The sequence below is a fragment of the Anopheles maculipalpis genome, chromosome X (assembly GCF_943734695.1).
Source record: "Anopheles maculipalpis chromosome X, idAnoMacuDA_375_x, whole genome shotgun sequence".
In the NCBI taxonomy this organism is placed as follows: Eukaryota; Metazoa; Arthropoda; class Insecta; order Diptera; family Culicidae; genus Anopheles; species Anopheles maculipalpis.
Genome location: NC_064870.1, coordinates 11,698,426 through 11,711,556, shown reverse-complemented (window position 1 = coordinate 11,711,556; position 13,131 = coordinate 11,698,426). Strand labels below are relative to the sequence as shown.

The window sequence follows — 13,131 nt, the reverse complement described above, 5'->3', positions numbered from 1 at the left end:
CGGTGATGTTCTGCCATAACCTCGAATAAAGTGTCGAATAAAGGCTGCGGGCCACGGGAGATTTCAAAATCAATATTTCAAGTTCTCATGAGTATTGGTGAAATTTTTGAAATCAATTTTTAGAAAACCTAGTGAACACAAGCTACTTAGACGCGGCAATGAAGAAAAAGCTTAAATCGCAAATTTGAGATTTTTTTGCAATTCAACGTCGAACTGTTGATACAGTTGGAAATTTCTCATTGTCCGCGGCAATTATTAATTACATTTCAAACTAGTGATGAGAATTTCGTCCCGAACGTATTAGGCTCGTTCCGTTCCGTAAAATGGAGAATGATCGACCTAGGTTCAAATACAATCACTAAGTAGGTTCTTTGCACCTAATTTTTTTGTCCATTAGAATGTTAAAACGTGCTTGCTCTATTTGGGTTTTGTAAATTCAGATGTATCCCATCTGGGACCGTTCTCCCTTAATCAGGACAGAAAATCCAACTACGTAGTATCAGCAAGTCTATTAAGCCACTCGATGGTCGATGTGTCCTACGCGGTCATTAAGTCATGAAATAATTTTTTGATCCTCCCTAAGGAAGGAAGTTCCTTGATCAACGATATTGTGGTGTAGACGAGAAATCTAGACTGAGAACTTCGGCATATACAAACACTGTGATGCTTTTCATATCTTGTTGAAGTAGGTTCAAAGAGTCTACCCGGTTCATGCTAAAGTTGTTCTGTTCCACTCCGAAAAAATTGAACTTTCTCATCACTGTTTCAAACGGTGCCAACTGATTTTTTGTGATCTTATACTGCTGCAGAAGTCCTCGATCCTGTTCACCGATCTAGAGTTTAGCAATCCAATCTTCAGCTTATTTCCCAACTATGTGAACGGTCCCGGATGGGATTTGAACCCGGGGGCCCTGTCGTATGAAGACCTGCGCCGTTGTCGCATCACCATCGAGCCCGGCCCTGGAGAAAAAGGATTTTAAATCCTAACAGCTACAAGATATAATATATTTTATTTTGCAATTCTTTGCAATTCGTAATTAATTTTAGATTGCCTATTTGAAATTCCTTTTTCGAAGACAACATCTGCCCATCCCCTATACTACAATATTATGCGTCGTGCCGAAAACGAAGTGCACTTGAATGAATGTACCAATGTATTCGAGTGTCGAGTGTTGAGTGTATGTGTAACGCAAACCCGGGGGAGATAAACTATACAACATATCAGTGGGCTACAGTTCGCTAGAGAAAAATATTCGGCTTCGCGCCGAACCGGGTGGTAACGGTCAAAAATCACCTACCGCCTGCGACGTGTATTCGTACGCACGGTCCAGGCTCAGCTCCTCCATCTCACCGTCCTGAAGAAAGTGTGACTCGACGTGGTGCTGAAACTCGTCAAACACGGTGTCCTCCCCGTACAGCAGCCCACACATCGGACAAATCTTTTTCATTCCATTGGCGCGAAGCTTTTCCTGCAGCAAGTTCATGCTGACCTTATCGAACACAAACATCGCATCGTCGGCTTCTTCTCGCCGCGTTTGTCCACCCTGTTTCGGTGCTGTCGTTACGGGTGGTGGATAAAATGTGGCCGGTTTCCGTGGTGCCAGCTCACTTTCTGCCACCTCCACCATAACGTCCTTCATGAGCTTTTCCCGCCCGGTTTCAGGCGATTTCGTGCTGCACCGATTGCACAGTTCTGAAAGTGTAGACAAAGGTTTAAATGAAACTAGTTGACTATTTGTAGGCTGAACCGACGGAGTTGATGGATAAACGGGTCATGTGGTAATTTTAAGGACAAGAATTCATTTCAGGACATTCAGGGGATCTTCGGAATGGATTATTGCATCCACTCCGAATCCGACGTATAAAAACCGGAGTATACTCCGAAATAATGGGTAGTTTACTCCGAAGTTAAATCCGGAGTAATTTATCAACTCCGGACTCCGGATATCAACTCCGGGGTGCACTGCGAATCAATTGCAGGTTACTCCGGATTATTCCGGCGCCAACTGCTGATTTTACTTCAAATTCAAAACCAAAATCGAATTTGCTGTCGATTTAGCCCGAAAGTATTGAAATGTACCAAGCACCTTTCACTCATGGGATGAAGGGTGGGAAAAGAAAGGTTGTTCTCAAAAACAGGTCTAATATTGACGAAGAAACGAAATCGGTTTGAAAGCAAAAATTTAAACAAATGTTCGCTGTACAACATAATTATGAAGCCAACTTATAACAAATACTGAAGGAAAGCTAGGAAGGAATAAAAGAAAAACATTTGGCGTAGATGTTGATAATGAAGCAAAAATAGAACTCAAACACATCAACAAGCAAGCAAATTTGCTTTACAGAACAAATACTTGTTTTGTTTAGGAAACGGAGAGCGGAAATACTTAGGAATGGACAGCGATTCGATTTTGAATATGAAGTAAAGTTAGCAGTTGACTACGGAGTAATCCGGAGTAACCTGCCACTCCAAAATTAAGAAAGGAGATCAATTCCAAGTAGTTAATTAAAATTTCTGGCGTAAACATCGGCGTGAATGCTTCGGAGTCGGAGTCCGAATTCGGAAAAAATGAGGATTAACTCATTACTACTCATTACTTAAAAAAGGACTGTCCCGTTAAATACGGTACACATCTGGTCAGCCAGTTGTAGTCATCCACTAACCTGATTTAAACTTATGGTAAACCTCCCACATCAACCGTTGTTGGCGCGCGAGCTCCTCCTTTATATCGAGCAATCCTTCCGTACATCGGCCTATGTCCGGGTTTGCTTCGAGTGCCGCCCGCAGCAATTCCTCGTGCTGGCCCACATCTACGCTGGACGAGTCGAGAAAGCCGCACGTATTGAGCAGCGAAACATCCTCCAAATTCAACGCCTCCTCGTCATCCGCGGAGCTTTCGCGGTGCAAACGTTCGCGCAGCTTCGGATTCGGTGCATGCTTGGTAAAGGTGCGTGATCGTATTAGATTTTGGCCCGGCTGATTGGTGCTGGATGGTGTTCTTTGCTGCTGATTGACGATGGTTGACGGTGTGGTTGATGGGCCAACGTGCATCGACTCCTCGACCTCGCCGAGCTCCTTCACGATAAGGGAGAGTCGTCGCCATAGCTGTCTGTTTTCTGTGCCCACCATCGAAATTTGTTCCGTCATCTGCATCTTTTGGTGGGTCAGTTCGGCTACGGTTTCGCGCAGTTGTCGCAGCTCTGTTTGATTTGCTGCCCGGTTGTCGTGTGTGTGTTCGGGCTGATTGGCAGATTTGGCCTGCAGTGTCCGTAGTGTACCATTTTCCTCTTCCAGTATCGTGATGCGACGCTGGAACGTTTGGCAGCGTTCCTTGAGGGTTTGTAATGCTGCCTGGAGCGCCTGGTTTGAAGCGTTTTGCTGTGTGCTCGGTTCGGCTGTACTCATCATGGGGTTTTTGTTACGGTTAACCTTGCGCTGGGAGTAACTTTTCCGTACGCTTAGCTGAACATTGACCGATTTTCTCTGTTTCGGGGTTTTGGTTGACCAACACAAGTTTACATATCAACAAACGATGCGAGCGTAGTGTGAGGGATAAGACAATTGCTATTTAGGCTTATGGATTTTATTATGATGACTTATACTTGCGAGCTGGGTAATTTTATGCCAACTAGCAATTTGCCAGAATCCGTTTCATGAAATCGCGATGATCTGCTGGATCTTTGTATCAAAACTAATGCTCTAGGAAGGGAAATTGCTTTTCATCAAACCATCAACCTGTCAGCTGCACTTGGTTGTTCGAACGTCAGACACAGATATTAATCACCCATCGCAAAACTGTATTTATTAGATTGGAAAGTTTTTTACAAGTAAAAATTAAACATACACACACACACAAAATACACGTTAGCTGTTTAATTTTAGCGTCTCCTTTTTATTTTGAGAATAATATTTTGGAAATATTTGTGCAATAATAAATGATACGTTTTTCATCGGGGCGCTCCACAGTGATCAGCTTAAACCAACGAGAGGTTTAATAAGAGCTTACTTTGGTAAAATCTGCTTTTCAGTGTTATTATTACTATATCCCCCTATTACATGCCACCGGACTATACGAATAGCCATCAAACTTTAGAGGCATATAACTTTTTTATACGTAACCCAATTTAACCCAAATTAAAAGTAAACCCCAAGTCGAACGGTATTCTAATGAAAATTAAATAAATTTTTCTTCTTCCTAGTAGTATAAATACGACACCTTTATCTTGGTTGTTTTCAAGATCTGGTTATCCTAAGGTGACGAGTTTTCTTCCTAAAATGGAAAAACTTTAAAAATAATTATTTAAGTCCTTTGTACAAATTTTACAATCAAGTACTTCTTGCAGCTATTAGACGACTACATCACAAGTGTGGTGCGCAATTTTCAGAATTTAACTACTAGTAAATAAGAAGTTAAAGGGGTTTTGTTTGAATAAAACCAGTTACCGTTAATGATGTGTCAGGTAACTTTGTTTTTTTCTTGTTATGAAGAACGAGGCGTTCTGTAACGGTTTTTATGGAAAAAGAAACGCCTTGAACTTTTAATTTGCTCGTATTAAAATTCTGAAAAATCTTATTATACCCGTGGTTCACATTTCTATCAATTGTTTCAAACATTTTGTTGTTACATTTTGTTACAACAAAATAATAATTTTTTAACTTAATGCCCGCCTTCGAACAATGTGCGCTCGCACCGACTGTCAATCAGTCGCAACGAAGACACCTGTCAAACAGTGTCCGTAGCAATCATAGCAACCTGCCGGCATTTGGATACGGTTGGCGCGAGGATAGTCGAAGAAAATTGTAGTGAAAAGAAAAAAGGTGACCAATTGGAAGTAGTGCAAAATGAATCGTTACAAATATTCCGATATGAAAATGCAATGCATTACGAAGATGCTTTCTTCCCGGCGCATGTTCGCGGACCATCTGGAATTGGCTGAGCTGAGTCTCAAGCTAGACGCCGGCTCGACCGAATCACCGCTACCGGTGGCAACGTTCAAAGTGTTCGGTTCTGGATGCATTCTGTCGATTGCGGCAGCTACCCGGTACGCATCGAACCTCAGCAGGAAGATGTAGATTGTTATATGTTAATAATTGTGTCAAAATCATTTTCAGATGCTGGTTTTCGCGTGAAACAGCCCGCTGGCAGTTGGTAGCATCGACCACGTCCGCGCTAGTGCTGGGAGCGATGGCGTACGGAAGTTACTGTTACCATGACGATCTGACGAAAGTCGACACGATTTTGGCAACGTTCGAAGCGTACGATGGTGCGTTGAAAAAGATGATGCTGTGCATTAAGGAAATGTTTTACGGAAACGACCGTATCGGCTTTATCGGTGATATAAGGTTCGTGCAAGGTTGCCAATCAAACCACTCCGAAATTTAACCCTTTTTTCCCTGTTCTATGGTGTACCCATAGAAGAACTTTGTTCAACCCGTGTACTGGATGGACGGAAGCTGAATAAAATGGGAAGACGGTCCGGAGGATTCTGAGACCGCTACGAAAGCAATGAAAATAACTCCTTAATATTCTCTTTTTCAGAGAAGTTCAACAAGAGATGTTTTTTGAGTGTGCGGAAAACAGCACCAAGGCTATCTTTGCGCTGTACGACTACGTTAAGAAATTGGAAGCGAAAATGAAACTACACGAGCAGTTCGTAAAGATTTACGACCCGATGGAATCGTTGGCCAACTGCGACGTATTCCAACAAACTGTTGGCCACCAAGGCACAATGAGAGTAAGTTTGAACGGTTAATATCAAATTATTCCGTAGTGAAGACACTAGATAATCCAACTACACGTGATATCAGCCACTTCGTCTAGTAAGCCACTTAGGTGGCCGGCGTGACCTCGGAGGTCGTTAAACCTACTAGAAGAAGAGCATCAAAACTGCAGAATTACTAATTTTGATGCGTTTTTGTTCTAGGAATTGTACAATATATTTCTCTACATGCAGTCTCACTGCCTAATGCTGCTGACACTATCCTTCGCCAGCGATATGACGCTAGGTGTGGTAAAGGACGAGACAAATAGTTTCGTTGGATGTATTAAACAGCTTACTGCGGCGCTGAAACGGCAGTTTGCACTGATCCCATTTTACCAAGCAGATATCTCCAACTGTACGTTACACGAGCCAAGCCGCGTCAATCAGAAGGAGCTAATCCCGGTGAAGCAGCAGTCACTCGAGCTTGCGGCAAAACTGTCGGTCAATATTCAACATGCCGTAGCTTTGGATCAAACGATCCAAGCGATTGAAGACGTCGACTCACAGCAAGACCGTATACGGCTCGAGCAAGCCGTCAACAATCTGGTTAACTTTCAAGCCTACTTGAGTACACGGCTCGATGAATGTGACCGGTTGATCATTACGATCAAAAAACTGCTGTACTGTACCGAGCCAAATACCATCAACGGGGATAATCAGCAAAGCGCGCCCTTACTTATTGATCCAGAAGAAGCGTTGCATATGTTGATGCGCGAACAACAAGAGGAACTACTCGCAGCCCAAGATGAGTTTTTCCTAAACACCGGAACCGAACCGGAAGAGCAAGATGACGATGGCTGTGCCGCACTGTACAATCTCGAGCTCGAGGATGAGCATGTGGCAAAGCGGATGATGAAAAATCGTTTTACACCCGTATTGGCACAGCTGCGGGAACGGCTCGTACCGGTTGGAGAGTCGTTTAGGGAGCGCGAGCGTGCTGCTTTGCAACTAAAGGGCATTCGTTTGATGGACGAGCTGGAACCTGTCACCCAGCAGCCATTAGATTCGGATGAGGAAGGGGATGGTGCAATAGGTGACAGGATGAGTGCTTTACAACCTGTCACCCAACAGCCGGTCGATTCGGATGGGGAAGAATATTCGGCAGTCAAGTATGAGTACCGTTGTAGCCAAAATAAGTACAACAAAGATCGCGATTTTCTAGCTAGCAAATCTCAGTTCTCTCTCTTTGCGAACCCGCCCACCGCGGCTTTGGAGGAAAACATCCTGGAGTAGCAGGCTAGTGTTGCCGGAAGCGCTTATCTCAACGTACCATATATAGATGATATTATTTATTACTCTAGGTTTAGTATTCCTGACAGATTTATAAAACTGAATACTTGTATCAATTAAATGAACGGACGCTTGAATGATTTGTGATAAAACTTCATAATAAAAACTATATTATCAGTATTATACTGATATTTCAAATTATTAGAGCACATTCCATAATAAGTCCTATTATTTCAATGGGTAACTAGACCTAGTGTATAAAAGAACCGGAATGGGCAACTAGTGTTGCCCGTTTTGGTTCGAACCTAGCAAAATAATTACATTTCTTTTTATTCGTTCCGTTAAAATCCTTTTTTTAATCGTTCCGTTCTGATGCTTTTCACCCATTTCTTCGTTCTGATACTTACTTTTCGTGTATATATGTTTGAAATTCCGTTGTTTTTCGAATACCCATGCCGTTTTCAATGTGGAAAGTAAGCTTCAGTTCGGTTTGTGGGTTTCGAGCTTTTCATGATTCCAGTATGATTGCGGCTGCCGTATTTTAGTAGACTGCGGCAAAGCCTTAACAACCCACCCAGCCACCCCAGGTTCACTTTCCGTTCCTTTTGCGTTTTGAACAAATTCCATTCCGTTCTTTTTTTTTTAAACAAATTTCTCAACACTTAACTTATCAACATCTACAGTGCAAAAAAATAAAATCATTAATCCCAACCCCCATGATTGGGAAAACTGAAGGAAATTTGATAACTTATCTTAACGTATTTTGGCCCATTTTTATTGCTTGAAGTAAAAGGCAACACAGCTCAGAAATAGCAATAGAAGTGATCCGGAGCATTATCTTGTGTCTACTATTTGCGAATGCTGGGCGATAATAACGCTTATACTAGTGATGTGTTCTCTGGAGTACATCAACGGTTTCGATCCGGTCCCAGGTCCGATTCCTAAGAAATAGAATCAACGCTGAACTTCGGAACTGATACTAGTGGTACAGATCACACAAACTCTTCTGCTGGAACTAGTCGCATACTCATTACTCATATTGGCCCCACTGCAATTCCGAACACTCTCACCGGTTCCGACGTTTCCGGATGATTCCCGATCGTTAGGACGGTTCTGAACGGCATCAGAACTGGTTCCGATTTTTATGTGGAATCATCGGGAACTGGTTCCGCTTTATGCCAATTTTTCCCATCTCTAGCTCATACCAACACCATCACAATCATCAACGAATGAACTTTGAACAATGAGCTTGTATTTTCTTTAAGCGCCGCAGCATAAGCATAGTGTTTTTGTACAAGTCGACTGTCGCATCCCGGCACCGGAAGACGCACGCCCTTTGCAGCAACAATCGCGCCAAAATGTCGAAAAATTTAAAATATTACTACGATCTGATGTCCCAACCCTCCCGGGCGTTGTGGATATTTTTGCAGCAAACCAAAATTCCCTACGAAAATCGTTTGGTCAACTTGGGCAAAGGTACGGAAGGGAAGGGCGACAGCACCGGACAGATAAGATTGTTTTTCTTGACCAAAGGTATTTCCATCGTCCCGTGGTTTTGTAGGTGAACATCTTACCGACGAGTTTAAGGCGATCAACCGCTTCCAGAAGGTACCGTGCATTACCGACAGCCAGCTACAGCTGGCCGAAAGTGTGGCCATCTTCCGGTATCTGTGCCGGGAGTACAAGGTGCCGGACCATTGGTATCCGGCCGATTCCCGGCGCCAGGCCCTGGTGGACGAGTATCTAGAGTGGCAGCACCACAATACACGTGCCGCCTGCGCCACCTACTTCCAGTACATGTGGTTGCGGCCGCGCATGTTCGGGAGCAAGATCGATCCGAAACGGGCCGACCAATACCGGACGCAGATGGAAAGCTGTTTGGACTTTATCGAGCGCGAGTTTCTGGGCGGTGGTTCGCAGTTTATCGTGGGAAATGAGATATCGGTGGCTGATCTGTTGGCTGCCTGCGAAATCGAGCAATCGAGTAAAGTGATTTTTTTTTCTTTTACATTTCCACGTGCTCTAACGAATTCTAATGCTAATACCTTCCTTAGGAATGGCCGGATACAACCCGTGCGATGGTCGTCCGAATTTAGCCCAATGGATGGCACGTGTCCGCGAATCGACGTCCCCGTACTACGATCAAGCGCACAAATTGGTGAACAAAATTGCTCAAGATGTGGCTACCAAGCACAAACTATAGAAGGTACACAGCAACGGAAAACGGATGTTAAGAATGCGATTTGCTTTACCAACTACATTTTCTATTTTGAAATTTGCTTTATTTTACTACACTCAGACCTGTGTTACGGATCGTTTCGACATATTATTGATATACGACGCGTTTTCTTGATCAGTTTATCCCGGAACAGTGATTCGTTGCCGGGTAGAATTTCGTGCGTAAATTTGTATCGTGCAGTGTGTCTGGGGAAAGCATGAGGAAAATATTGAAAATTATTAAAAGTATTTTATCGTTGAAAAAAAAAAGAAGCAAATTTTGCATTACTCCCTTAGCTTAAAACATACCGCATCACGTAAAGTGAGCGCCTCGGTAGTAATATATCGGCCCAGTATTTGTTGTGACGCTCCTGGGAAAATATTTGCCGGTACTCGGCGTTCGTTTGTTCCTCGTCGTTTGTCCGCACCAGCCGCATCACGGAGTCGGACAGTAAGCTAACCCCGGCAATGGTATTGCCACAGTACTGTAAGGAAAGATTATGGTACGAATGATAAATAGCTTCGTTTTTGCCTCGTGATTGTTAATTATACAATTTATACATTAAAATCTTTTAGTCTGTCTCCTCGTTTCTTCTCGTTCCCTTCGCACTCTTCCTCCTATATTCGTTCTCACACGCTGCACTGCAATAGGACGCAAAGATCCTCTGCGGCTTGCAATTTAACTCAACATCCCGCCTGTTTGACTTTAATATCTCCTTATCGATCTTTCGTACCCGTCTAATATTCGTTCTCTCGGTACCTATCACATGCAGAGTTGCACTGTAGTTTAGATTATGTAGGCTGACCAGACCTGTACTGTATTAATTGTTGATGTCCCGTCCTATCCGTGTAAATTTCCAATTTGTCCCGTATTTTTATTGAGTTTTGCAGGTCATAAAAGTTCGACGAGCTGCGATCGAGTTGTATTTGCAGTTGAGCGCCGATTGCTCACGGCCAATGGAGATGTAAACGGAGATGTAGACGAGCTCAGCGTATATAATACACCTTAAACATCAAAGTAAAATTGTATTCGTGCGATTGCTTTGTTATATTTTGAAAACTAAAGGGAAAATGTAATTCTTGTCCTCCGTAAAAATACCCCATGTCCCGTTTTATCTTCATCTCCGTCTGGTCAGCGTAAGATTAGTGTTAGTTAGGTTTATAAATTTTGTAAGAAATACCGAATGTACGTGCTACACTTACCCGTACACTGTCGACGTGTGGTTTGATAACACCTTCTTCTGCCAGGTCCAGCACATGGACGTAAGGCATAGCGGTACCATCGAAGGCTATCGATACGATGCGATCCAGGATGGCTCGATTGGCCGGATACCAGTGTTTCCGTTCCGTTTCACGATACCCGTGTATCGCATCGTCCCAATGGTCGAATTCGTATCGCAGTCGCTTCAGGTACGGTTCGATTTCCTCCAGCAGTGAATTTTCCTCCTGTTCGTCTATAAACCGTTCCAGCACGCGCATATCTAGGGTAAACGATGTCCGGTCTTCTTCCGGCCACTGGCCGAAAAATGATACACAGCTGGTAGCAGTAGGGGCCGGGATGGAAGTATCTTTGACGCGTTCGGATTGGATGCTGGATGGGTGAAAGCGTCTAACCACAAACAGTCTTGGTACGCTCCGGAGCAGAAGCATTGGATTGTGTGTTGGAACGCGTATGCAATTAAAGCTGGCAAGCATGACGGGATGTGGTTTTGTAATGGGTTTTTTGCACCGATGAGGCTGAAATGAGATAAACAATCAGCCTTACATAACTGATTCGTTTTAACACACTTACCTTCTTATCGAACAACACAGGCAAAAGGCATCATTCTACGCTACAATCTTCGTCGCATTTGCCGGTTTCATAAAGCCAAACCATTCAACGCCTTCTATGTTAGGAAAGTTTTATCGTGCTCTGTACGATTTGGCAGCTCCGAGAATTTTGTCAACAAAGGAACGAATTAACCCTATTGTCAAAATGACCGCCGGCCTGGGTAAGTCTGGCACTTTAATTCCTAAGTATCTTTTGATAGGGAAGTCGTACACACTTAAATTTTTAGAATGCCTAAACGAATTTTTGTTTTACCGTTTGGTGCAAGACGAAAATTCTTAAATTGGATTTTAGAGTATTTTTTTCAATTTTGTATTTTGTATGGGAGTTTTCTTTTTTCCAGATTATAAAGCACATAAGCCCAACTAGAGGCTCTATCAAAAGGAAAATGCATAATTATATACAAAATTATGTTTGGCGCTTGATAAGCCTTCTCAGATGGAAGGAATTTACCACTATGGAAGCGAAAAATATATAGAATTTTTAAAATTCGCAAGTCAACGTTGTTCGTTAGACAACAAATAGCCTCGCCTTCTTTAAAATTACATGCACATGCAAATCCGAAGGTTGTATCTTTTTGGTCGTAGACACTACGGTTAAATAAACATCAACACACACGGGGAGTTTCCGAACGTACGATTAATTTACTGCCAGATATCATAGCTCCGTACGGCGACACACCATTACTACAATCTACAGCACCGCAACTTTCTTCCAACCCGTGCCTAGCCCAACTTTTCGTGACCTGGTTTCAGCTCGTCCGGTTCCGGTGCGGACGATTGGGTTGATTTTTGTAACAAATTTTTGCTAAACCATGTCGGGCGCGGTTTCTCCATCTCGACGATCCGTTTGCCCTGCCAAAATTCGGCCGGCTGTTCATCGCGCTCCCGATCGTATAGTACCACCACGTCCTTATCGACCGGGTCTAGTCCGAGCTCGGTTTGAATCTTTTCCTGCATCAGTTCGGTTTCTTTGCGTACCTTTTGATAGCATGTCGCTAAGAAAAAGAAGAACAAACCCGGACAGCAAAGGGTTATTATTAAACGTGGCTGTTGCGTAGGTCGTTGCTGGTACTTACGGCAAAGCACACCAACTTCATGATCGCTTCCGCACGTCGCACACGAACGAAGATGAATTTTGGGTGTTAATATTTTCAATTTGTACTCGGGCGAACCATACTTTCGTTTGTACCGTTTCTCCAGCGTACGACGATGTTTCGGCACTGCCCAAAGCATACCGTCTCCGATCAGATCGCGCAGTGAGAACGCATTACCGGAACTTTGGCCGATTCCTGGTGCATGTGCGGTTTGGCAAACCATTGCGAGAGCGCCTGGAACCGACAGACCCGGAATGTTACGTAAATACGGGTTGGCCCATTATTTTACCCTTGAACCATTCATACCTGGTGGAAATCCATTCCCTCCGAAAATGTAATTTTCCAGCATTCGTAGCGTATTGACCATCTGAGTTAGTAGGCGAGACATGTTGCTGCTGTTGCGGTTTCTATGCGTACATATAGATCTGTATTTCTGTGACCCGTCTGCTCTAGGTAAGCGATTTTGTTTACCTTTTTTGACAAGAAACAAGCCGCATGGGACGGTCCGGTGAAAAAAATACCACAAACACACCACAAGCAACACAATTACCGGCAGCTTCTGGTGTGCCTTTGGTGTCGAGTGTAAACCTTCGTTTTTTAAAAACTTTTTCGAATTTAGATGATAGTGATTTTTAAGCTGATAATGGTTAAATTAATTGGAAACCAACCTTTCGACTCGATGCAAATACAACACAAACCAGATTCGCGTTAATGTGTGTTTGTGTGTTTGGCAATGTGTCAAAAAAAGCTTCACATTTATGCAATCTGTTTCAACTGCCAGTTGCGTTCCATTATAGCAAAATTTTGACTTTGAAGATACGGCTGCATGGAAAGTTTCTATTCACTAATTTTCCCCAACTGTATCAATTTTCGGCAGGCATTAGCCTGCTGGCAAAACATTTTGAAAAAAAAAACTTATAAATATCTTTCATTTCGGAAGAAAATGGTATTATTTTGATTGTTATACTATCAAATAATACATTGCTATACTTGGTTT

General features: G+C 43.1%; 5 protein-coding genes across 5 annotated transcripts; 2 read left to right on the top strand and 3 right to left on the bottom strand.

Moving 5' to 3' along the window:
- Nucleotides 1-1,232: 1,232 nt before the first annotated feature.
- LOC126558458 (protein spindle-F) lies at nucleotides 1,233-3,406 on the bottom strand. The gene is made up of 2 exons (XM_050214483.1): nucleotides 2,665-3,406; nucleotides 1,233-1,693 (listed from the first exon to the last, which is right to left on the bottom strand). The coding sequence occupies exons 1-2, from the start codon at nucleotides 3,404-3,406 to the stop codon at nucleotides 1,284-1,286; spliced, it is 1,152 nt and encodes a 383-aa protein (XP_050070440.1). The 3' UTR covers nucleotides 1,233-1,283.
- A 1,437-nt stretch (nucleotides 3,407-4,843) lies between these two features.
- Nucleotides 4,844-6,996, top strand: LOC126557241 (uncharacterized). Its single transcript, XM_050212951.1, has 5 exons — nucleotides 4,844-5,043; nucleotides 5,114-5,344; nucleotides 5,541-5,736; nucleotides 5,926-6,796; nucleotides 6,857-6,996. The coding sequence occupies exons 1-5, from the start codon at nucleotides 4,844-4,846 to the stop codon at nucleotides 6,994-6,996; spliced, it is 1,638 nt and encodes a 545-aa protein (XP_050068908.1).
- Nucleotides 6,997-8,339: 1,343 nt separating this feature from the next.
- LOC126561744 (glutathione S-transferase theta-3) lies at nucleotides 8,340-9,196 on the top strand. Its single transcript, XM_050218057.1, has 3 exons — nucleotides 8,340-8,469; nucleotides 8,555-8,977; nucleotides 9,048-9,196. Exons 1-3 carry the CDS (start codon nucleotides 8,352-8,354, stop codon nucleotides 9,194-9,196), a joined length of 690 nt encoding a protein of 229 aa, XP_050074014.1. The 5' UTR covers nucleotides 8,340-8,351.
- Nucleotides 9,197-9,299: 103 nt separating this feature from the next.
- Nucleotides 9,300-10,905, bottom strand: LOC126559841 (alpha-ketoglutarate-dependent dioxygenase alkB homolog 7, mitochondrial). The gene is made up of 3 exons (XM_050216017.1): nucleotides 10,414-10,905; nucleotides 9,520-9,695; nucleotides 9,300-9,417 (listed from the first exon to the last, which is right to left on the bottom strand). Exons 1-3 carry the CDS (start codon nucleotides 10,903-10,905, stop codon nucleotides 9,300-9,302), a joined length of 786 nt encoding a protein of 261 aa, XP_050071974.1.
- An 850-nt stretch (nucleotides 10,906-11,755) lies between these two features.
- On the bottom strand, nucleotides 11,756-12,522 carry LOC126560759 (39S ribosomal protein L32, mitochondrial). The gene is made up of 3 exons (XM_050216716.1): nucleotides 12,432-12,522; nucleotides 12,117-12,368; nucleotides 11,756-12,035 (listed from the first exon to the last, which is right to left on the bottom strand). The coding sequence occupies exons 1-3, from the start codon at nucleotides 12,520-12,522 to the stop codon at nucleotides 11,764-11,766; spliced, it is 615 nt and encodes a 204-aa protein (XP_050072673.1). The 3' UTR covers nucleotides 11,756-11,763.
- Nucleotides 12,523-13,131: the final 609 nt, after the last annotated feature.